At 41.8% G+C, this 23,749-nt stretch overlaps 1 protein-coding gene across 1 annotated transcript in view; it reads left to right on the top strand.

The window, feature by feature from the left end:
- Positions 1–23,749, top strand: part of bcar3 (BCAR3 adaptor protein, NSP family member) — an 89,351-nt gene that overhangs the window by 16,548 nt on the left and 49,054 nt on the right. Inside the window, exons 2-3 of the mRNA XM_054752044.2 lie at positions 2,742–2,896; positions 11,986–12,100. Coding sequence (XP_054608019.2) covers positions 2,807–2,896; positions 11,986–12,100 — 205 coding nt within the window. The 5' untranslated portion in view covers positions 2,742–2,806. The remainder of the gene's footprint in view (positions 1–2,741; positions 2,897–11,985; positions 12,101–23,749) is intronic.

Raw genomic sequence — 23,749 nt, forward strand, 5'->3', positions numbered from 1 at the left:
AGTAATGAAAATTTTTGTGTGAAGAATCGTGATGCATTTCAGACTCAAATCGAATCGTTAGGCAGATAATCGGAATCTGATCGAATCGTGAGGCAGGTAGAGATGCACACCACTACTGTACATGCACCCTCTTGGAGAGATACTTGATTCTTTTCATAATGTCTCTTATCACCTATATGCAGATGACATTCAGCTGTACTGCTCCTTTAAGGATTCTGTGTTCTGTAAACTGTCTGAATCACTAGAGTGCCTATCAGCTATCACCAGCTGGCTAGAAGATAACTTCCTTCAGTTTAACTCTGCATGCTCATTTGTCCTATAGGGAAAAATAACAAACACGTCAATATTGTTTACTTTATTCATTTGTTAAATATGTATGTACGCATTATACACACACTCACATGCACACACGTAGAAAAATAAAAAATAAAATGCTTAGCACACACATTTAGGAATGTATATACCTTAAATACTATACATATTATTACTTAGATCAGCCATTTTTATATTTTGCTTGTTTTTACGTTATTGTATTTTGCACAACTGTTGCTGTGAAGCTTGCACACAAGAATTTCGCTCACATGTACTGTACCAGTGTACTTGCACATGTGACAAGACAATAAAAGCGATTTGATTTGATTTGATTTGATATTGGGCCAAGACGATCCCAGTGTTTGCAAAAACACGTTGGACATTACCAGAGTGTTTTAAAATTGTCCTACGAAAAACGTAAAATCGTCGGATATATTGACCAACGTGCTTCTCCTCTTAACTTGGCTAAATAAAAAAGACATTTCTGGAAACCCCAAGCTGCAGATTGTTGCTGACAGTTTACATGGCGTTTGTGACGCGACTTTAATCAACTCCATAACCTGTTTCAGTTATGGTTTTGCTTTTTTACTGACAGCTTAAAAACTATAGTCAACTCGACTGACGCCGTAAGAATTGACACAGAAAATGAAATAATTCTTTGCAACATTTTAAATGTTTACAGCAAATAACTCTGAGAGGAGCACAAGTTTGTCTGCTGTGCTCGACGTGTTCCTGCATCAGTGTTGCCCTCAGCGAACGTTTGGTTTGCAAATCAAGTACTACTTCAAAGGTGTGGAACTTTGAAAATACATTTTTCAGTGAATATTTCTGATTATAATGGGTCACTCTGAGTTTTACAGGCAGGCCGAACATGAAAATAGGCTCCTACACCTATCTCCTGCATTAGCTCAACAGACTAGATTTTCTAGGATTAGAAAAGTCTGACAGATCTACGTCACACTGTCACTTAACATTCAAGGACTCACACATCTTGATTCATGACGAAGAAGGCTGTTGTTGGTTTAGCGTCCCAAAAAACAGCAGAGAACATCTCGACTAGTAGAAGCTAACTGTTTGCATTAGCAACTTCACCGCGCAGCGAAACTCCTGCAGGCTTGTGTTTTTTGTGGAGATGAAACATCAACGTTGTAGAGCAGACAGAGTGATAGAGTCGTGTTGCTGTTAGCCAATCAGAGGTGAGATGTCAAAATATCAGGAACTAAAAGTCTAGTCAATTTTCTAGTTCCTGGAACAGGTGCATCAGAGCTTTTTTTCCCCAGAGTACGCTTTACAGGCATTCATTCCTACTAGGAACTACTGCAAATGTACCGATTAAACCAGTGTTCCACACCTTTAAACCACTGGAAGCCTCTACCAGAGTCTCTGAGTTTGTACATTCAGTCAGTTCAGGTGCTTTGTCTGAACTGTGGGAAATTGCTGTTTTAGCCTTTTAAAGACTTGAACAGTAACTGTGTGTGTGTGTGTGTGTGTGTGTGTGTGTGTGTGTGTGTGTGTGTGTGTGTGTGTGTGTGTGTGTGTGTGTGTGTGTGTGTGTGTGTGTGTGTGTGTGTGTGTGTGTGTGTGTGTGTGTGTGTGTGTGTGTGTGTGTGTGATTAGTTACAGTTTCTCTATAATTGTGGGTTAGATGAAGATAGTTGCACATAATGATACGCCCACATATCCTGGTAATTCCAAGAGAAGTTCATAAATGTTTACTTGCAACTGTAAGGCTTTGGAGATTCAAAGAGTAATGAGCATGAGCGTGTTCGCTTTGATGCCTGCTTGTGTAGAATGTGTCACTGTGAATGGAACACAGAGGCTATTTGTTCTCTGGGATGACCTCCGTTCCTAAATTAAGTTGAACTGGAAACTGTGGTAGACCCCTGCAGGAGTCTGCACAATCTCTAATCTACATGACTGCACACATGAAGGTCAGATAGAGATGATTGATAGATCCTGAAGATTGATGGCTATGTAAGAATCCTGGGGAGTGATGGGTCTGATAACCTTTAGTAACACCCCTGAGTTCATGCGCATCCCTGTGACATCACTTACCGTGATTGGGTGGGATGTGCATGAACTCAGTCCAACCAGCCTGACAGTGTCTTCATTGTTTTGTCTTTTCCAATGACATGTCACACACTGATGCTCACACACACACACACACACACACACACACACACACACACATGCGTAACACATAATGGCAGTAAAGCCTTCATGTAGGTCACAGTTATAGCACACACTGAAGATGAGAAATACGACGCAGGAAGTGTTTTTTCTTTAACGTTATTCCTGTTAATCAGCAGTCGTTTAGATCATAGCTAGTTCCCTTCAGGCTTATTGTTCTCTATTACGATATTTTTGGATTATCTGTTCCAGTTGTCATTTGAATTCGCGTAATTTTCTGATTCTTTGTTGTGTTTCAGTTCTCTGAAGCCGGAGTGGTTGAGTGTGTGTCTTCCTACATTCCTGTGAGGTTTTATGTGTCACCATGAAGCACCAGTCCATTTCCTGCTGGCTGAGCCAACTGGGACTGCCACAATACTGCATGGTGTTGGAACAGGAGTACGACGGTGTTGAGGTAATACTAACACATGTCCGCATTTAAACATCAGAAGTGAAAGGATTCTAAATCTTAAATAATAACGTTTGGATGTGCAGCTAAGAATCGTGATTTATTCCATTTGGGATGCCTAAAAACATTTAATGTAATGATTTAAAGGTACTTGATGTGGCATTCTTTCCTAATAATTTTGGAATTGAAGAGATTTTTTTTCTTTTTTCATCCGTCTGACTTTTGGTGACTGGTTGGAGGTAAAACTTTTTGTGAAATGTTCAAGTTTTCACTTGAACACACAATGAATTGGGACGCTTACATTAGTAAAAACCACAAATAAAAACATTCACACTAAATTCATGCAAATGTTTTAGCCTGGCCTGCCAGACTCCTCTCTGGGAACTCTCCTATTCAAATAACCCCGCCCCCTGAGAATTCTAACCGAGCCAATCAGCGCTGAGTAGTGTACATCACACACCATAACGCCGAGTTTGTCATAATTGATGAATGACCCGCAGTTGTATAGTGCCTCTCAGAGTAAGGACTCCGAAGTGCTTTACACTACAGTGTATCATTTATCCATTCACACACTGGTGGTGATGAGCCACGATGTAGCCACAGCTGCCCTGGGGCGCACTGATAGAGGCGAGGCTGCTGAGTACAGGCGCCACCGGTCCCTCCAACCACCACGAGCAAGCAAGGTGGGTTAATGTCTTGGCCAAGGACACAACAGCGATACCAATTACTGGACAATCCACTCTGCCTCCTGAGCTACTGATGTCCCTACAAAACAAGCTAGCTTTTAAACGCAAACACAGCCACAGAATTCTCACCCCTCCTGTTGACTAGAAAAAGAAGAAGAAAATATCTTTTCTGTAGCGCCTCTCAAGATAAAAATCACGAGGCGCTTCACAAAAACAAAAACAATGTAAAAATATAAAAAAGCATTTAGAAAATTATTAAAAATGTATTTAAAATGAGCAAAAAATAGACAATTGTGATTAAAAAATGTTAAGAAAGAGAGAGAGAGAGTGAATAGGAAAGAGGGAAATCAATGGATCCTGAGGAAGGTGGATAGGGAGAGCAGAATAAAGAGAGGGTGATGAAGGTAACACCAAAACCAGCCTGAACAAGTGAGTTTTCAGCTGCTTTTTAAAGGAGTCCACTGAGTCCACCAATCTCAGGCTCAGGGGGAGAGAGTTCCAGAGTCTGGGGGCCACAGCAGCAAATGATCTGTGATCTGTCAGTGTAACTGACGAATAGCAAAACTATCATTCCTAGGCCACATCCGCTTGATAGCGAATGAGATGGAGAAAAACACCAGCCACCATTTAGTAGGTCCAAACGTCTTGTCTTAATGAACTGAACTGTATTGGAATGCTTACTGTGTGAACTGCCTTGAGACGACTCTTGTCGCGATTTGGCGCTATATAAATAAACTTGAATTGAATCAATGAATGGAGGACCCAGGGAAGTGCGGCGGTTTGGTGAGATGGGCAACCAAACGATCCAATCGCATTTGGACCAAGGTTTTCACAAATGCTATGTTTAATTTTTTTATCCCCACATTGTATGTGTAGCTACACCGTGTCCGAACATTGTTAAAAGGCATGAAATAAATGTTTTAGGCTAGCTTGTTTTGCAGATTTGCCTTCGTAGCTTTAAGTCGTTTATCATGTTGCTTGTAATTTCATTTAGCTAGTCCCTTAAAAGGTCTTCCTAATGGGGGATTGCAGTAAATGTCAAGGAAACCCTTTGTAATCTAACAAAGCCAATGGGAAGAGGGTTTTTTAAGAGTGTTTCCCACGGCAGTTTAATAAAGCAGTCCAATAAAACTCATCTGGGGTCTGTTACACTGGCAGATCACTGGCATTATGGGCTGTTCTTACATATAATTTCATTCTAAATGCTGTGCAGCCATTGGCTGAGGGACAAGATTGATGAGCCAATAAGACAATCCCCTGCTAATCTTTACTCTTTAAGCAGAGTGTAATTAGAGAATGTAAAACTTGGAAAAAGAAAAGAGGGATAAAAACTAGGAAATGTTCTGGTTTTAACAAATGTGATGCTGCAATGTTAAATAATTTCACAAACTATTAAAACAAAAATGATTTTCCAATCCTAAATCTACAATAAATTACATGATTATTCCAATGTGATCTACTAAAATCTCAATAATTGAATAAATTATGTATGTGACTGGAGCTTTTGTAAAAGATCATAAAATACAAATTCAGTTCAATTCAAATTCAAAGATACTTTATTAATCCCAGAGGGAAATTAGAGAAGATTAATGCCCAGCCTGTAATTTTTATTCTGTTTATAAGGAATTCTGTGTTACGTTTCTAAATTCCCTCTGAGGATTAAACCAACACTGCGGCTCCGTGTGTCTGAGCTATCTGGGCTGCTTGTGAACACATTTGTCCCTAAAACAACTCGTCATTAACCTGAATCTGAACCTTATTTAATTTTCTATACATGCAAACATGAAATCGCTTAATTTTATGCTAAATGGAACATTTAAACGAATAAAATAAATCCAGATGCAATCTACATGGGTAGGTTTATTAAGTCCAGAACAAATTTTCTCAGCTTTGACATTTTTTATTCTCTTCATTGTTGCATCTACGCCACTCAAAGCAAAACCAACATGCAGCGCTCCTGAATCATCTTTCCACGGGAGTGCTGTGGGAGTTTGTGTTGTTGCTCAGCTCTGTATGATCTGGACAAGAAAGACAAAAGAAAACATGTCAGCTTGCTGTTTGATGCGACGAGAGATGAGAAGGAAGCGGGGAGGGGAGGAATTAGACAGATTAGACGTGTTATGTTCGACCGTTTCACTCTTGACGTGGTATTACTGACCTGTCTGAGCATTCTGAGCCAAGCGACCAGCTTTGAGCCACTGGCTTTGAAATTTTAACGTACACATTTCCTAATCCAAACAGTTTCTATGTATATTTTTAAATGCTCGCTGTTACAAGTGTAGTATTCTTTTCTGTAAGTGTGACATTTTGAGTTGTATTACTTTGGGATGCAGGCCTGCATGCTTGCTAACATTTTTCTTGACTTGAAAGGAGAAAAAAGTAAAGAAAAATGCAATATATATTCATATATTTACTATGAATGTGTGTGTGTGCCTACTGTACATACAACATGAATTATTTAAATGTCATTTTGACCAGCTGTCTCCAATTAAACAGTAATTTTCCTCCATCAGACTTATTAATATCACTCCTGGGGCGCTGGGAAAAGTACCCTGAGCTGCAACAAAACAGCCAATCACATTTGGTTGCTAGGGAGAACTGGAAAATTTAGAGCCAGTCAGTATTGGTGAATTTACACCTTTGGGGTGCTGGCCAACAGGACCCCTGCTACAGAAAATAGATAGTTAGCATACTAGAAGATGCTGAATCTTCTTTTTCCTCTCTCTCACTGCCTCATTTTGCCAACATTGAGAGTGGGGCGTGAGTGTGTGAAGAGGGTCAAATGCGTGTGTCTCATGCTCAATGCCCTGCTCATTCACACTCTGTTGGTTTATATAAAAAGAGCTGAAAATGTGATGTAGCAGTTGTTGTGAGATGGCTTTACGTGTTCTCATTTCACGGGATTACAATATTGAAGACATGATATCTTATTCACTCCACCACCGACTGGTAGAGCTGAGTATTGTGCTTTTAGCAAATTATTACTTGACACACAGGCTGCTGGAGACTTGAAACTCAAACTGGAAAACTATCTATGGTCCATAGATAGCTTTTTATGGACAAAAAACAAACAAACAAACATGGAAATACAGCAGTCCTTCGCTATAACGCAGTTCACCCTTCGTGGCTTCGCTGTTTTGTGGACGACTTTTTTTTCCCATCAATAAATAAAAGGCGATAATAATGACTGACATTAATGAAAATCCAATCAGAAAATTGAAAAGATATGCGAACGAAATAAAAAATAAGCATTTTTGTTTTTGTGCCGCTATGGCCATAATATACGTCTGTGTTCTAGCGGTGTGTTTAAGGAAAAACATTCAGGCCGCCCATAAAAGGGTTCAGGAGCTCACTTTGGTTAATTAGTTAAGGGAAAATTGATAAAACCACCTGAAAAGAATTCTTACCGTTAGAAGACTTTTGCTTCCTTTTTAGTACAGCTCATTGTGTCGTGCGTCATGATTAGGGCTCTGAGAGTGTTTGAACAAGAGAGAAAAGTGTGAAAATGTTAATGCCTGTCTGAGAAAAGTTTATAAAGTGTGTAGGGATGGGCTTTTACAGCCTTAAAATATTTGTAAAATTTTGTGAGTTATTTTTAGAACGAGGCTGCACCGTGGTGCAGTGGTTAGAGCTGTTGCCTTGCAGCACGAAGGTCCTGGGTTTGATTCCCAGCCTGGGATCTTTCTGCATGGAGTTAGCATGTTCTCCCTGTGCATGCGTGGGTTCTCTGCGGGTACTCCAGCTTCTTCCCACAGTCCAAAAACATGACTGTTAGGTTAATTTGTCCATCTAAATTGTCATTAAGTGTGAGTGCGTGTGTTTGTTTGTCCTGTGTATCTCTGTGTTGCCCTGCGATGGACTGGCACACTGTCCAGGTTGTACCCCGCCTGATTGCCCATTGACCACTGGAGATAGGCACCAGCCCCCCTGCGACCCCACGTGGACAAGCGGGTTCAGAAAATGGATGGATGGATTTTTAGAACGTAACTGCGTGATAAGGGACCACTGTAAAAAACAATAATGGAAATGATTTACAGAGCAGTTGCTCTCAAAGGCGCACACAGTAAGCTTGTGCATGTATTTGAGGATTAATTATAGGGTCTCTTAAGTCTCTTCCCCTTCCGGTCGGCTCGTGGGTCCCCGGAACAAAGAAAAAATGAATGTAAGTGAAAGCCATGTTCTAAACCAAGTTGCCTTTTTAGCTTTTAAACTTTTGTAATTAAAAGGACTACTAATCAGACGTCGCATAAATGACGTCGCAGCAGATTCTCGTCTCCCCCAGCATAGCTGCTACCTACCGCATGGCCAGATTTATAGTGGTTTTCTCCTTGTTTAATGCTGATGGTTTTGCCCTGGAAGAAGGATTCAAAGCTTATTAAACTAAACGTCTCCTCTTGTCCATGTCTGGTTCAGTGATGTCATATTGGTGAGACAAACAATTGTAGTCCCATGTGTTTTCACCCAAAACCTAAGATAGACTTTTGTCACTGTTCAAAAACGAGTGCTTTCTCGGCATGAAAATGTGTCTAAACTCCACGGATTTGTGAAATCAACAGCACATATCAAACAAGATCAGAAAGTAACGTATCCCCTCATAGACTCCCATACCTTTTTTTGGCAGTTGGGGACCCAGGGTCTGGGTGTAGATGGGCGTGACTTAGGCCTCCTAGTCTATCTGTAAATTTGAAAACAACTTTGTAAAACTGCTTATTGAGATGAGGTGAAATGATTGTTTTGGAATTGTAGTCATGTTTCAACAGTTCGTTTTTAATACTTTATAATGGACTAAAAGTCTATTTCACATATAGCTCTACCAAGAAAACACCAGCCGCCACTGGTGTTTATACTCATGGGTCCCTTTGCTGTTAGCACGTGCATTTAAAGACAGCAGTGCTTACGATGAACCAAAAGAATGGTCATATTGTTGAGAATCTACAAGAAGAAATGCCCGAGTTTTACCTGATAACACACTGGGAGCATGTTTTGGTGTGATTCGTCACATTAGCAAACACAGTTGTAGTAACTGTCAGCTTTAGAGGTCATTCGTGTTGGTAACAGTCGTGTGTGTGAGATGGCACACTTTTGAGAAGGTAACTGGTGTTTTTCGTTTACTCTGCTGCAGCCACTGATCTGTCTAGATGGACTTTTGCCCAATTTCCAAACCACGTCACGTGGTTTTTGATTCAGTTAAATACTAAAGGCTGTTCTTCGGTTTCTAGCTAGAACAAACTTAATAACAACATTTTCTTTGTTTTAAATAAACTGGCAAAATGTCAAGTCAACATGGAATTTACCTAGTTTAGTGGGAAAGTGCAGTAAGTCAGGTATGAGGTTTTATGTAAAGCACATGACAAAGTTGGACTTTGCATCCAAAAAATTGCATCCAAAATACATGGAAGCGGGTCTAAGGGTGTTTCTCAATGTCAAAGCATCTGGCCTTGTGAGGCCAGGCTCCTTGCTTATGAGGACACGGTCCTTCCTTGGTCAAAGAAAACAGTTAAATGGAACAGACTTGCATCACGTGACCGCGGCTTCCACGACGGTCACGTAACGTCACGTGACACGTGATAACGTTATATTTCATAAGTATTAGTTTCAATATAAATAAGTAACGAGCCCTTTACTTTTTAAATTGTGTATATGTTTATTAAACTAAAAATGTAAGTGAGTTATTATCCGCTAGCCATCGAAGCTGTAGCTACTAAGCAACTAACCAACCACAGATAACTTCTTTGGATCTAAAAAACATTTTTAATTAGTTGACTTACATTTAAACTTGAAAATTGCCCCCGAAGTAGTTGCCGGCTTCTGATCCGCCATCCTTTTGAAAATACTGCGGTGTATTCTGGGTAATTCTTGACCAAGGCTAGGCTACAAGACACCTCCCGTCTATCCTTGCTCAGCTAGCTAAACGGCTAACAAACGGCGAACACATGCCTCGGTAGAACATGAACATTGGAACACGTCTTGGCGGCTCCCGATGACGTATCTCCTAGGCAACCGGGGCTGGGCCAAGACATCAAGGCAAGGTTCCTTGGCATTGAAAAACACCCCAAGTCTCTGGGCAGCGCCATATTGGATGCCATGTTTCCTTCTACGGAAGCCCGTGAGGACAGAATGCGTTTACTGATTTGTAACAAACGGTTACAAAACTTTCAGCATTAATAAACATTGTTCTTTACACATTTACCTCTTCACTCACTGCAGTTGATAAAAGGGAATCTGATATTTGTTATTTTGCCGGAGGATGCACTCTCAAAGATTTTTGACCCTAATGGCCATCCGTTGGTAAGTTCTTACTTGAACACAAAAATGATGCTTGCTTGCAATGATTTAGGTATCTACTGCCCCCTATCGCCAACGAAACTACACACTGTCACTTTAAAGGGTGCAAAGGTTAACCGTAGCTCAGGCTACACGGTCAAAGCTTGTTGTCTCACTCTTCAGGGTCACTGAACAAAAATCCGTCTAAATGAAGACCCATCCTTCTAAATCTGAGAAAATGAAAAACACACAGCTACAAATAATTAAATGTATTCATTCCAAAGTTCTGACCTTTTTATTGTTTTTGGTATAGTTCCTGCATAGAGGCGTTAACCATCTGTCCAAAGGAAGTCTTCTTTAACTCTGTGGGGGAAACTATACATTCTGGTTCTTCTAAATAAACCTAGTTTCCCTTTAGTTAGATGCTACTGTGGCCCGTGTGTTTGTTGTAGTTAGTTTTATTTTTGGAAATGCAGCTCAGGGAGTTCTTTAAAGTGCAAAATCACTTAGAAACCACTTATTACTTGTTATTTTTCAAATATGCCCCATCACTCTCAGTTTCTCGTGCAGACATGAACATCTACTCCTATTTCCTGCGTTAGCCACAGACATAACATAAGCAGGGAAACACTCAAGTCAGAAAAAGCCACTCAGATCTACGTCACACTGAAGATCAGCATTCATGGACTCACCCATCTTGGCTCGCAATGAAGAAGGCTGTTGTCTATTTAGCATCCAGGAGAGAGCAGAGCACGTCTCAGTGTGTAGAAGCTAACCGTTAGCATTGGAATCTTCACAACAAGGCAGAACTCCTTCAGCAGGGTGGCCAGCTCTCACGCATTGAGCGTGAGATACACGCTTCTGACCTCCTTCACACACTCTCACACCACACCTCCAAATTCTCACATAGAAAAAGCAACCCTGCAATCACCCCCAACGTCCCCTCCTGCAGAGTCCCTGTCTCCAGAGTCCCCTTCTGCAGAGTCCCTGTCTCCAGAGTCCCCTCCTGCAGAGTGCCCCGTCTCCAGAGTCCCCTCCTGCAGAGTGCCCCGTCTCATCCTCATCCTCCATACTCCCTCAGTCCTCCTCCAGAGTCCCTGTCATGTTCTGCGTCTCCCTCATGTGTCTCCTTGTGTTCTCCAGTCCTCTCTAGGTTCCCCTTATGTGTCTTCTTGTGTTCCTCATGTGTCTCCTTGTGTTCTCCAGTCCTCTCTAGGTTCCCCTTATGTGTCTTCTTGTGTTCCTCATGTGTCTCCTTGTGTTCTCCAGTCCTCTCTAGGTTCCCCTTATGTGTCTTCTTGTGTTCCTCATGTGTCTCCTTGTCTGCATCCCTCCTCATGTGCCTCCTTGTGTTCCCCAGCCCACTCCAGGTTTTTTTCCCTTAGGTGTTCCCCATAGGTTTCTGTGTCCCCGTGGTTCCCCAGCCCCCTCCAGGTTCTCTCTAGGTTTCCCTTACGTTCTCCCTTTAGTTCATTTTGCTCCCTTCCCCATTTTTAGGTCTGGTTTCCTCCCCTGCTCCGTTGTGCTCCTCCTCTGTTTATCAGTCTCACCTGTGCACAATTCCCTAATCACCCAGCCCTTGTGTATATAACCCTGTCTGTGTCTCATTGTGTTGTCGGTTCATTGTTGTTTGTGTCAGCGTTGTCTCGTTCCCCCCTCTAGGTCTCTAGGTATTTGGTTTTTTCTCTAGGTCTCTTGGATATTGCTCTTTTGGACTTTTGGACATTTGGATCTGGGCTTCCTGCCCCTTCTTGGATTTTTGGTTTTTGGACAGTTATTTCTAAATAAAGGGTTTTACGTTTTACTTCGCTCCTGCCTTTGTGTCGCCCTGGGTTTCTGCATCTTGGGTCCTAACCTCCTCCTGGCTCGCAACGTGACAGCATTACTTGTGGACGTAAAACATCAGTGTTGCAAATTAACCGAGTCAGTAGTAGAGTCACCTTTTTCCCCACAGTGATTCACTCACAAAGCATTCATTTATACTAGAGACCACTGCAAGTGTTGAAAAAAATTGAGTGAACTTGGTCTTTAAACACAGAAAGTAGATGCACTAATGTGTTGATTAGCCATTCTTTGGAATTTCTGTCATCTGGTTAAATGTAAAATGCTGCTTCTGATTGATTTTATGTTTGTAATGTTTTCCAGGACCTCCTCCATCTCTCAGAATATGACCTTTTGGAGCTTGGGGTCCACAATCACCTCCACCGCCTGCACCTTCTTACATCTCTGCACCTCCTCCAGGAGCGAGAGAAGAGGAGAGGTACACGCTTTGTTGATGACCACCTTTTCTCTTCGAGGTTTTTGTTTCACCAGATTCTGACCTTCTGTTTGCTCCAAAATTAAATGGAAAGACCAAGAAAGATGACCTCAGTGTCCTGTAAGGACTTGTTTGTGCCTCAGGGGTCTGCTGGTGGGAGGGCGGCGGCCAGCTGAGGACAGCGCCACACACACACACACACACACACACTCTCTCTCTCTCTGCAGATTTCAGCACCGTTCTGTCCAGGTGACACATACTGCTTTGTTTGTTCAGTTTCCGGTACATAACACTCTGAAATCTTGGTGTTGGTGACTAAAGTCATGTGTGACACTGTTCTAGGCCAAATTACTTAGCAAATCATTTCAGTTGGCACAGCTCCTAGCATGAAGAATTAAAGGCTTACATGCTCAAGAGGGCAGTTTACCATTCGAACAATGCAATGCATGCACTGCGTCACCTCAAAAACCGCTCTGTCTGTCTTGGCCGAGCTGAACATTTTTCAGAAGCTGTTGAAGGAAGCAAGGGCTATAAAAAGTCTCCTCGTATCTCACAGTCAACCCAGTAATTTGCAAGCTCGTGGTGGCTGAAGCGACTTTAAAAACAAAAATAGATTGGAGTATAAACGCCTTCCACTTACAGCTTGTTTGACACGAGTTGTGTTCAGATTAGATTTATTGTTTCGTGTTTTCAAAAAATCCAAAAGCATTTTAAGTATCTGTGTCATAGATAAAAACCTTTTGTGATAACCAGAGGTGTGGATCCGAGTCACATGACTTGGACTCGAGTCATTATTTTAATGACTTCTGACTTGACTTGATAAAATCTATAAAGACTTACGACTTGACTCGGACTTGAACGCCAGTGACTTGCGACTTGAATCGACTTGCATCTGTTGACTTGTTGATGACATGGGCATATTTGATATTTTAGCACAAAAGTGTGCTTACTCAATATTATGTGTGTGATCATGTACTGCTAAATACAGCAGCACTTTCTGCTTGCTGCTTTCCAGAGTTTTCCTCTTTCAGAAATTATGTATGATTTGTCAGAAATCCGTTAAAGCAGTTATCTTATCATGTACTGTGATATGATATAATATAAGCAATACGTCTTTTTTTTTTTTTTGCTAAGCTCGCCCCCAGCCCGCAGAGCTCTGTGCAATAGGAAACTGAGCGTCGACCAGAACTTACCAATAGCGTTACCCCGGTTTCACACTGCAAGCATCAGTGGAACGGAACGGCAGCGGAGCGGCTCACTCGCGAACTTCAAAGCGGTGCTTTTCACACCGGGAGAGTCTTGGCCGCGGCACGGCTTCCTCGCTGCGCCTCGCTGTACTTGAGAGATTCTAAAATCCCTCGAGTCTTCGGACACCTTCCTCATCGAGAGATCACAACCCCCGCGAGGAATCTCACTGTTGCACTTCTCGAAAAAAACTGGTGGTAAACAAAGCCGTTCGGTCACACGTACTGACATGAGTTATATATAACATCGCAACGTTGCATTTTATTTTGAAAATAACCGGGGAATTTACACTGAAACCGTGTGGATTCCTGTCTCGCACTATGTTAACTGCGGAAATTGACATGTCCTAGAAGCGGCTCGCAGAAAAAATAGAACTTGATCTATTGATATATTGATATATTGTGGGCAGTCTAAGGTACACCTGTGCACTTCTCATGACGTCAGATCAGCATCTTGATGTGGCACACCTGTGAGGTGGGATGGATTATCTCAGCAAAGCACAGGTGCTCACTATCACACATTTAGACTGATTTGTGAACGATGCTTGAGAGATATGGTAATATTGTGTGTCTGGAATGAATTTTAGATCTTTAAATGGTAAATGGCCTGTATTTGATATAGCGCCTTCTAGAGTCCTGGAACCCCCCAAGTTGCTTTACAACACAATCAGTCATTCACCCATTCACACACACATTCACACACTGGTGGGGATGAGCTACAATGTAGCCACAGCTGCCCTGGGGCGCACTGACAGAGGCGAGGCTGCCGAGCACTGGCGCCACCGGTCCCTCCGACCACCACCAGCAGGCAATGTGGGTTAAGTGTCTTGCCCAAGGACACAACGACAGCGACAGACTGAGCGGATCTCGAACCTGCGACCTTCCGATTGCGAGGCGAGCACTTAACTCCTGTGCCACCGTCGCCTTTAAGTCCATCTCATGAAAAATCGGAGCAGAAACAAAGGTGTTGCGTTTATATTTTTGTTGAGTGTATGTCATGAGCTCACTGAGCATCAGATTACCAGATTCATATTGAAGTTGTATTGGTGAAAGTAACTTAAAGTAATGCAAAAGTAGTGTAATGCCTTACATTTTAAAATCAGTAATATTGTAATGTAATGAATTACTTCAAAATGAGGGTAACAAGTAATAAATAATGCATTACAGTGTTGAAGTTGGGGCAGCAGTAGCTCAACAGGTTGAGCGGGTTGTCCAGTAATCGGAAGGTTGCAGGTTCTGCTGTTGTGTCCTTGGGCAAGACACTTAACCCACCTTGCCTGCTGGTCGGAGGGACCGGTGGCGCCTGTGCTCGGCAGCCTCTCCTCTGTCAGTGCGCCCCAGGGCAGCTGTGGCTACATCGTAGCTCATCACCATCAGTGTGTGAATGAGTGTGTGAATGGATGAATGATACACTGTAGTATAAAGCGCTTTGGAGACCTTACTCTGAGAGGCGCTATACAAGTGCGGGTCATTTATCATTATCATTTGAAGTAACTTGCCCAACACTGTTCACCAGCCCGCACGAGCCCGTTCTGCTGCTGTTAGTGGGCATTATCGCTTTTGTGTCGGCAACAAAAATACGATAATGAAGTTCACTTTAAAAAAGCAGCCTCAGCAACACAACAGATGAAGAAAACCCTTTTTTTGGAGGTGGCTTGTGGAATTGTATATACTTCTGTAATCTTAAACACTATTTGCAGATGTATTTGTTTCTTTATCTAGCACCAGTTCACAGCTGTCATCTGAAAGTGCAGTCCACTCTGCTGATTCTTTTACACGAGCTGTATTTGTCATGATCTGGCCCTGTCCTGGCTCTGATGCCCTGCTGCTGTATGCCAGCTGCTGCCCTTCCACAATTATCTCTGACCCTTTTTTAACAAGGGGTGTGTTGATTGAGAACTCATTCACATTCACAATGACATTCTGGCCGAGCGGCAGCAGCAGCAACAGCAAAAGGTATAAAACGCATGCAGCAACAGGATAAAAACAGGAGGGGTACCCAGAGTAGTTTCGGCTCGTTAAATAACAGACAACTACAGTTTATAAGCTGAATCACCCATATTACAGCTAATTACTGCTCATCTCATTATTGCTAATAGTGTTAGCATCGGGCTACTTATCAGAACTTATTACCTTATTAACATAGTGATGCAGCATAACATTTACTGGGAGCTTACTCCTCATTTTTTCTCTTCTATTACAAATTTAGGTTGCATTATTAATATTAATTTGTCAGAGTGGTGTGGGTATAATCTCCAAATACTTTAGCAGATTACAGTTTGCTATCAAAGGTGGCTCCATGGTTGGAATGTAAATATTTGTGTGCATGAGCATGCGTGTGTGTGTGTGTGTGTGTGTGTGTGTGTGTGTGTGTGTGTGTGTGTGTGTGTGTGTGTGTGTGTGTGTGTGTGTGTGTGTGTGTGTGTGTGTGTGTGTGTGTGTGTGTGTGTGTGTGTGTGTGTGTGTGTGTGTGTGTGTGTGTGTGTGTGTGTGTGTGTGCATGCATGTGTGTGTGTGTGTGCGTGAGAGTGCGTGTATGTGTGCGTACATGAATGCATGTGTGTGTGTGCGTGTGTGTGTGCATGCGTGCCTATGTGTATATGTGTGCATACATGCATGTGTGTGTGTGTGTGTGTGTGTGTGTGTGTGTGTGTGTGTGTGTGTGTATGCATGCATCACAGGGTAAAATGATAAAACCCCATACACTCATGCTTCACACACTCTTCAGGCATTTTAGATTCAGATGATGTTTGCTTACTGCTGTTGCTACAGAGATGGGACTGATGGGTGGAAGCAGCACTCAACTGAGACTGCTTTAGTAAGGGTGCATAATGACCTCCTAATGGCTGCTGATGCAGGGAAATGCTCCGTCATGGTCCTGCTTGACCTCAGTGCAGCTTTTGACACTGTAGACCACAACGTACTACTAAACAGGTTAAATGCCCTGGCTGGGATTTCAGGTTCTGCTCTAGACTGGCTGTCTTCTTATCTCACCAACAGAACATTCACAGTGAAGTCCGAAACCTTCTCTTCAGATACTGCCTCTCTAACTTGCGGGGTCCCACAAGGCTCAGTCCTAGGGCCTCTACTATTCGCATTCTATATTCTTCCGCTAGCTTGCATCATTCAGTCTTTCCCAGACATCTCCTACCACATCTATGCTGATGATATACAGCTCTACATGTCCTTTATGCCACACCAGTTGGACAGGCTGGCCACCCTTGTACTCTGCCTGACCCAGATCAGTAACTGGCTGTCCAGCAACTTTCTTGTCCTCAATGCTAACAAGACAGTAACCCTGATCGCTGAACCCCTGAAACTTCAGCCAAAAATCGAGCAAGAAATTGTCGCTTTTTGCCCATCAGCCAAGGCCAACATTAGAAACCTGGGAGTTATATTTGATCCAGTTTTAAGTTTGGACTCGCACGTCAAAACCATCTCCCGCTCTTGTTTCTTTCAACTGAGAAACATTTCAAAAGTTCGTAAACTGGTTTCTACTGCAGATCTGGAAAAAAAACATCCATGCCTTTGTGTCATCACACTTAGACTACTGTAATGCTCTTTTTACTGGTCTCAGCAAAACCTCCCTCTCACGCCTTCAAGCCATCCAAAATGCAGCAGCCAGACTCCTAACCAAATCCAGCAGACGAGCTCACATCACTCCAGTTTTACAGTCCCTCCACTGGCTCCCGGTAGAATATAGAATACAGTTTAAAGTTTTAGTCCTGACCTATAGAGCTCTTAACAACCAGGCTCCAAGCTACCTATCTGAGCTTTTATCCCCACGTTTCAGTTATGAACGTTTCAGTTATGTGACGTGTTTGTTATGGTAAGGATCATTCAGTTATAAAAATCTTTGGTGGTATAGAAATTATAGAATGTAATTGCATTATAGAACATAAAAGTAACGTGTTGCTAGGTAGCTAATTACCTATACAATGTGGTAACTGAGTTACTAATACAGTTACTTTTTGGAAAAAGTAATTTGTAAATATAACTAATTACTTATTTAACTTATGACGACCAACACTACACCTGAAAAATGGAGGAGAGAGTGAGGCTGTGAGGGTGAATGATTGACACCCATCACATTCTGAGCCCATGTAGCTACGAGCTAATTGAAGCTAATGGAGGTTGGCAGGCGCTTTCAACCAGAAAACTGCGTTAGAGCAACTCAAAGCAACCCTAACCCTCTGCCTTCAAGGCTTTAACATTTTTAGCGTGAGGCTGAGGGCTTCCCTGGAGGAAGCCCTAGCGCTAGCGCTAAGGCTGACGGCTCATCTACTACCTGTCAATTAAATGGACACACCCCTAAATATCAACTTTGAGCTTTAATTATATCTAATAAAAACGCATCCATCCATGTTCTATACCCACTTGTCCATGCAGGGTCGCGGGGGGCTGGTGCCCATCTCCAGCAGTCTTCGGGGCAAGCAGGTGGGGTACACCCTGGACAGGTTGCCAGTCCATCACAGGGTAATGCAGAGACACACAGGACAAACAACCGTGCACACACACACTCACACCGAAGGACAACTGAGACGGACCAATCAACCTGACAGTCATGTTTTTGGATGGTGGGAGGAAGCCGGAGCACCTGCAGAAAACCCACGCATGCACGGGGAGAAGATGCAAGCTCCTGGCAGAAATACCCCAGTTTGGGATGCAAACCCAGAACTGCAATAAACCAGCTGTAACCACTGCACCACTGTGCAGCCCAGAGAACGACATTTACATAATATTTTGATTCATATTCGTGCTTGTAGATGTGTGGGAGGGACTGTAGCAGATCATATAAAACTTCTGTTTGTCTTAGATGGACATGATGCTGCTAACAGAATACATTCTCCCCCAATAAGCTATTTAAAGCAAAGAAAGTCAAGATTTTGGCCTGCTCTGTTCTCTAAATGTAAAAACAGTATTTTTTCCTTGAATAAGTATCCAACTAATTAAATCTGATGCATGCATTTGTGTTTTTTATGTGTTTGACAGATTACAGAGATTCAGATGTATGTGAGGAATTTAAAACCACCTGCAGTCTAATTCAGATGGTTCCCACGTGGTGAAATCATGTCTGGAGTTTATCTTTACTTGTTCACACAAAGATGTTGTATTCCTCCACCCACATACGTTGGGTGACTCATGTTGCCATCATTCAAGATGAAGAAGTAAATTCTCATCGATGCCTACGTGACCTAGAGGTAATACTGAGTTTACTATCAACATTTCCTTGTTTCTGTCTGAGTGTATCAGTAACACCAGATGTGCTGTCAGTGTTCTGCGCTTATCTCTCACATGTCAGGTCGGAGAATATCCAGTTCCCAGAATTAGACTGATCCCTATACAGGTATATATGAATAACTCATACATCTGGGATTTTTTGCAGTAACCTTTTGATACTTTAATTTTTTTTACAAACTGCTGCTGTTTTTAGGCCTCTAGTGGTTTAAGTGTTAAAGGTATTTGATTAGCAGCTCAATTCAGGGAAGGAGAATTATTTTATCATGTGTTTTTGTTGCAAAGAAATGCTAATGCTAATCATTACCCTTTCCATTCTGCAAAGAAATACCAAATGTTGGAGTAATTCTTCTTCAGGTTTACATATCGATTGTATTCATTCGGAAATATAACTAATGCATTTAAAAAGCCACTTAAAATTTAAATACATTTCAACTTATTACATTTCAAAGTAGCATTAGTGATGATTAGGTTAGAAGCTTGACCAGTTTCATATTTGACACACCTCTGCAGTCCTCTGCTGACCATAATTATCACTAAACAGATTTTTGGAGTGGGTAAGTGCTCTAGGGGGCGCTCTTTACTTGCTTTACGGCATTTTAATTTTGCTGATTGGCTATATATATACATATATATATATATATATATATATATATATATATATATATATATATATATATATTGTTGGCATCAGGGCAGACCCTGAAAGTAAAAGTGAGAAAGTAATATCTTTGGAGGCAAAGCTATGAGCTAAAACCACAGTGAACGTCGGCACGGCCTATATTTTGAGGGAGCTAAAGGAGGCTATAATGTCACGGACTGATGGTGACCTGGCTTTATTGCTGCTGGACTTTTGTCCAACAGTGTGTATCGTTTTACTTCATGGTTTTATTTCATGGTTTATTGTAGTATTAAGCCTAATTTTTACTTCTTGCATCAGGACTGATGCACGCGACGCATTTATTCGTCCTATGGAGAAGTCGGAGAGCAAAACATCTCTGTCTGTCCGTGCATGTCTCTCTCACCCTCATGGAGCTGACGGAGAAGTATAAATTGGCTCATGGCTCGTTGTTAGCTCTAGCTGCTGCAGGGTTGTTTACGACAGTTGTAATTCCACTTTCAACCAGTAGGGTGGAGGAGCAGGAAACTGCTATGTGTGACTGGCTTTTAGGGCCTTAAATGGACAAGCACCATCATACATTGGTGATCTTCTCAGTCCCTACACTCCCAGCAGGTCCCTGAGGTCCAGTGACCAAAGCCTACTGGTTGTGCAGCACCAGGCTAAATACCAAAGGTGACAGATCATTTGCTGCTGTGGCCCCCAGACTCTGGACCTCTCTCTCCCTGAGCCTGAGATCAGTGGACTCAGTGGTCTCCTTTAAAAAGCAGCTGAAGACTCACCTGTTCATGCTTTGGTTTGACTTCCTGCTGATTCTTCATGACCACCGTCTCTTTATGCTGCTGTTTCTATCAATTTAGTCTTTCTCAGGGTCCCATAATTACCTTTTTCTTTATAATGGCTTTATGTCCTTCACATTTTTCAACCTAAGTTTTTCTATTGTGATATTGTTTTTATATATTTATTTCTAGTCATTTGAAGAATCTCATGAGTTTTTTATTGAGAGGTGCTACGTAAAAAAAGTTTCTTCTTCTTCTACTCATCTATGTCCAACCGTTCATCTAACTTCTCTTCGGGTTTTTTGTCCAATATCCCTCAGTGACGCGCTCCATAAACATTCTCTTCCATTCCTCCCGTATTTATTAATATTATTATTAATATTTTGGATCAGCTGACATTGGTGATCTGCAGAAATGTACTCATATGAGTCAGATTTTCATTTTTGCCCAATAAATTGCCGATCTCAGTAGAAACGGGATGCAACCAGAGGAATGTGGAGTGCTTTGCGTGTTTATCTGTCTGCATCACACACTTTTTCTGATCGGGGGTGTGCACACATGGGAACACGAGTGTGTGTTTATATACAGAACCACTGGGGGGATTGGGGAGTAGAGGAGGAGGACAGAGGGAGGAAGAAGATCAGGAGTCCATGGAATGAGGGGGATACAGAGGAGGCTGAGAGCGTTTAGTGCACCGTTTCCACTGGAGAACGAGGGAGAACATCTCTGATCATGCAAAGATCTGGAATCTGGAGACTTTTATTTAGTTGGTTTCTTGTCTGTTTGTTAATCAAAATACCAGCTTCATTCAGGCAGGAGTTTAAATGTAATTATTATGTCTAAGGTGAAAATTATCTCATTCAATCACAGCTCTTCTTTTTTCCAGCTCTACCACACCTGAATTGAGTAATTTAATCCTTTTCTTAACTCTCCACAGGCCTGTTAAATACTCATTCATGTCAATCAGGTGTGCGGGAGCAAAGAAACAGCTAACATATGCTGGATGCTAGCCATGGAGGTCCAGAGTTGGTGAGCCCTGGTTTAAACCATTAAAACTAAGAATCAAACTGTAAATTTTTTTCTCATCTTTCATCCTGATTTGAAAATAAACTGTTTTGATTCTATAGAACCTCTGAACACCAGATTACAACCCAAACAACAGCTGGGATTAAAATCCCTCGCATGCTGAAACGTTCCTCTTGGGTTCAAACTGGGAGCACTGGTTTCCCTGTCAGGATGATATTTTCTTCAGTCTCCTTTATTATAACCTGTTGGTCCTTTTATTTTGTCCTGTAACTTTATTTGTTTAAACAATGTTTTTTTTTTGGTCGAATGAAGCCTAAAATGTGATGATTTCTTCGTGAAGGAAGCAGCGGATCTCTCTAAGCTGTAAATGACCCACTACCATAACAGTCCCACCCCCAACCATGACTCAGACACACCATTAGACCAATGAGGTAGGTAGGTAGGTAGGTAGGTAGATGGATAGATGGATGGATGAGTAGGTGGGTAGGTGGGTGGGTAGGTGGGTAGGTGGGTGAATTGATGATTGGATGAATGAATAGATGGATGAATAGATGGATGGATGGATGAATAGATTGGTTGGTTGGTAGGTAGGTAGGTAGGTAGGTAGGTAGGTAGGTAGGTAGGTGGATGGAAGAATAGACAGATGGATGGATGAATAGATAGATGGATGGATGGATGAATAGATTAGTAAGTAGGTTGGTAGGAAGGTAGGTTGGTAGGTAAGCAGATAGGTAGGTAGGTAGTTGGATAGATGAATAGATGGGTAGGTTGGTAGGTAGGTAGGTAGGTAGATGGATAGATGAATAGATAGGTAGGTAGGTAGGTAGGTAGATGGATAGATGAATAGGTAGGTAGGTAGGTAGGTAGGTAGATGGATAGATAAATGGATGGATGAATAGATAGATAGATGGATGAATAGATTGGTAGGTAGGTAGGTGAATAGATTGGTAAGATGGTAGGTAGGTAGGTAGATAAATAGATTGGTTAGTTGGTAGGTAGGTAGGTAGGTAGGTAGGTAGGTAGGTAGGTGAATAGATTGGTAAGATGATTGGTAGGTAGGTAGGTAGGTAGGTGAATAGATTGGTAAGATGGTAGGTAGGTAGGTAGGTAGGTAGATAAATAGATTGGTTAGTAGGTAGGTAGGTAGGTAGGTAGGTAGGTAGGTAGGTGAATAGATTGGTAAGATGATAGGTAGGTAGGTAGGTAGGTAGGTAGGTAGGTAGGTGAATAGATTGGTACGATGATAGGTAGGTAGGTAGGTAGGTAGGTAGATAGGTAGGTTAGTTGGTAGGTAGGTAGGTGAATAGATTGTTAAGATGGTAGGTAGGTAGGTAGGTAGGTAGGTAGGTAGATAGATAGATAGATGGATAGATGAATAGATTGGTAGGTAGGTAGGTAGGTAGGTAGGTAGGTAGATGGATAGATGAATAGATTAGTAAGTTGGTTAGTTGGTAGGTAGGTAGATAGATGGATAGATGAATAGATTGGTAAGTTGGTAGGTAGGTAGGTAGGTAGGTAGGTAGGTAGGTAGATGGATAGATGAATAGATTGGTAAGTTGGTAGGTAGGTAGGTAGGTAGGTAGGTAGATAGATGAATAGATTGGTAAGTTGGTTAGTTGGTAGGTAGATAGATAGATGGATAGATGAATAGCCTGTTAAGTTGGTAGGTAGGTAGGTAGGTAGGTAGGTAGGTAGATAGATGGATAGATGAATAGATTGGTAAGTTGGTAGGTAGGTAGGTAGGTAGGTAGGTAGGTAGGTAGATGGATAGATGAATAGATTGGTAAGTTGGTTAGTTGGTAGGTAGGTAGATAGATGGATAGATGAATAGATTGGTAAGTTGGTAGGTAGGTAGGTAGGTAGGTAGGTAGGTAGGTAGATAGATGGATAGATGAATAGATTGGTAAGTTCGTAGGTAGGTAGGTAGGTAGGTAGGTAGGTAGGTAGGTAGGTAGATGGATAGATGAATAGATTGGTAAGTTGGTAGGTAGGTAGGTAGGTAGGTAGGTAGGTAGATGGATAGATGAATAGATTGGTAAGTTGGTTAGTTGGTAGGTAGGCAGATAGATGGAAAGATGAATAGATTGGTAAGTTGGTTGGTAGGTAGGTAGGTAGATAGATGGATATGTGAATAGATTGGTAAGTTGGTTAGATGGTAGGTAGGTAGATAGATGGATAGATGAATAGATTGGTAAGTTGGTTAGTTGGTAGGTAGGTAGATAGATGGAAAGATGAATGGATTGGTAAGTTGGTAGGTAGGTAGATAGATGGATAGATGAATAGATTGGTAAGTTGGTTAGTTGGTAGGTAGGTAGATAGATGGATAGATGAATAGATTGGTAAGTTGGTAGGTAGGTAGGTAGGTAGATGGATAGATGAATAGATTGGTAAGTTGGTAGGTAGGTAGGTAGATGGATAGATGAATAGATTGGTAAGTTGGTTAGTTGGTAGGTAGGTAGATAGATGGATAGATGAATAGATTGGTAAGTTGGTAGGTAGGTAGGTAGGTAGGTAGATAGATGAATAGATTGGTAAGTTGGTAGGTAGGTAGGTAGGTAGGTAGGTAGGTAGATGGATAGATGAATAGATTGGTAAGTTGGTTAGTTGGTAGGTAGGTAGATAGATGGATAGATGAATAGATTGGTAAGTTGGTAGGTAGGTAGGTAGGTAGGTAGGTAGATGGATAGATGAATAGATTGGTAAGTTGGTTAGTTGGTAGGTAGGCAGATAGATGGAAAGATGAATA

This window comes from Nothobranchius furzeri, chromosome 8 (assembly GCF_043380555.1).
Source record: "Nothobranchius furzeri strain GRZ-AD chromosome 8, NfurGRZ-RIMD1, whole genome shotgun sequence".
NCBI lineage: Eukaryota > Metazoa > Chordata > Actinopteri > Cyprinodontiformes > Nothobranchiidae > Nothobranchius > Nothobranchius furzeri.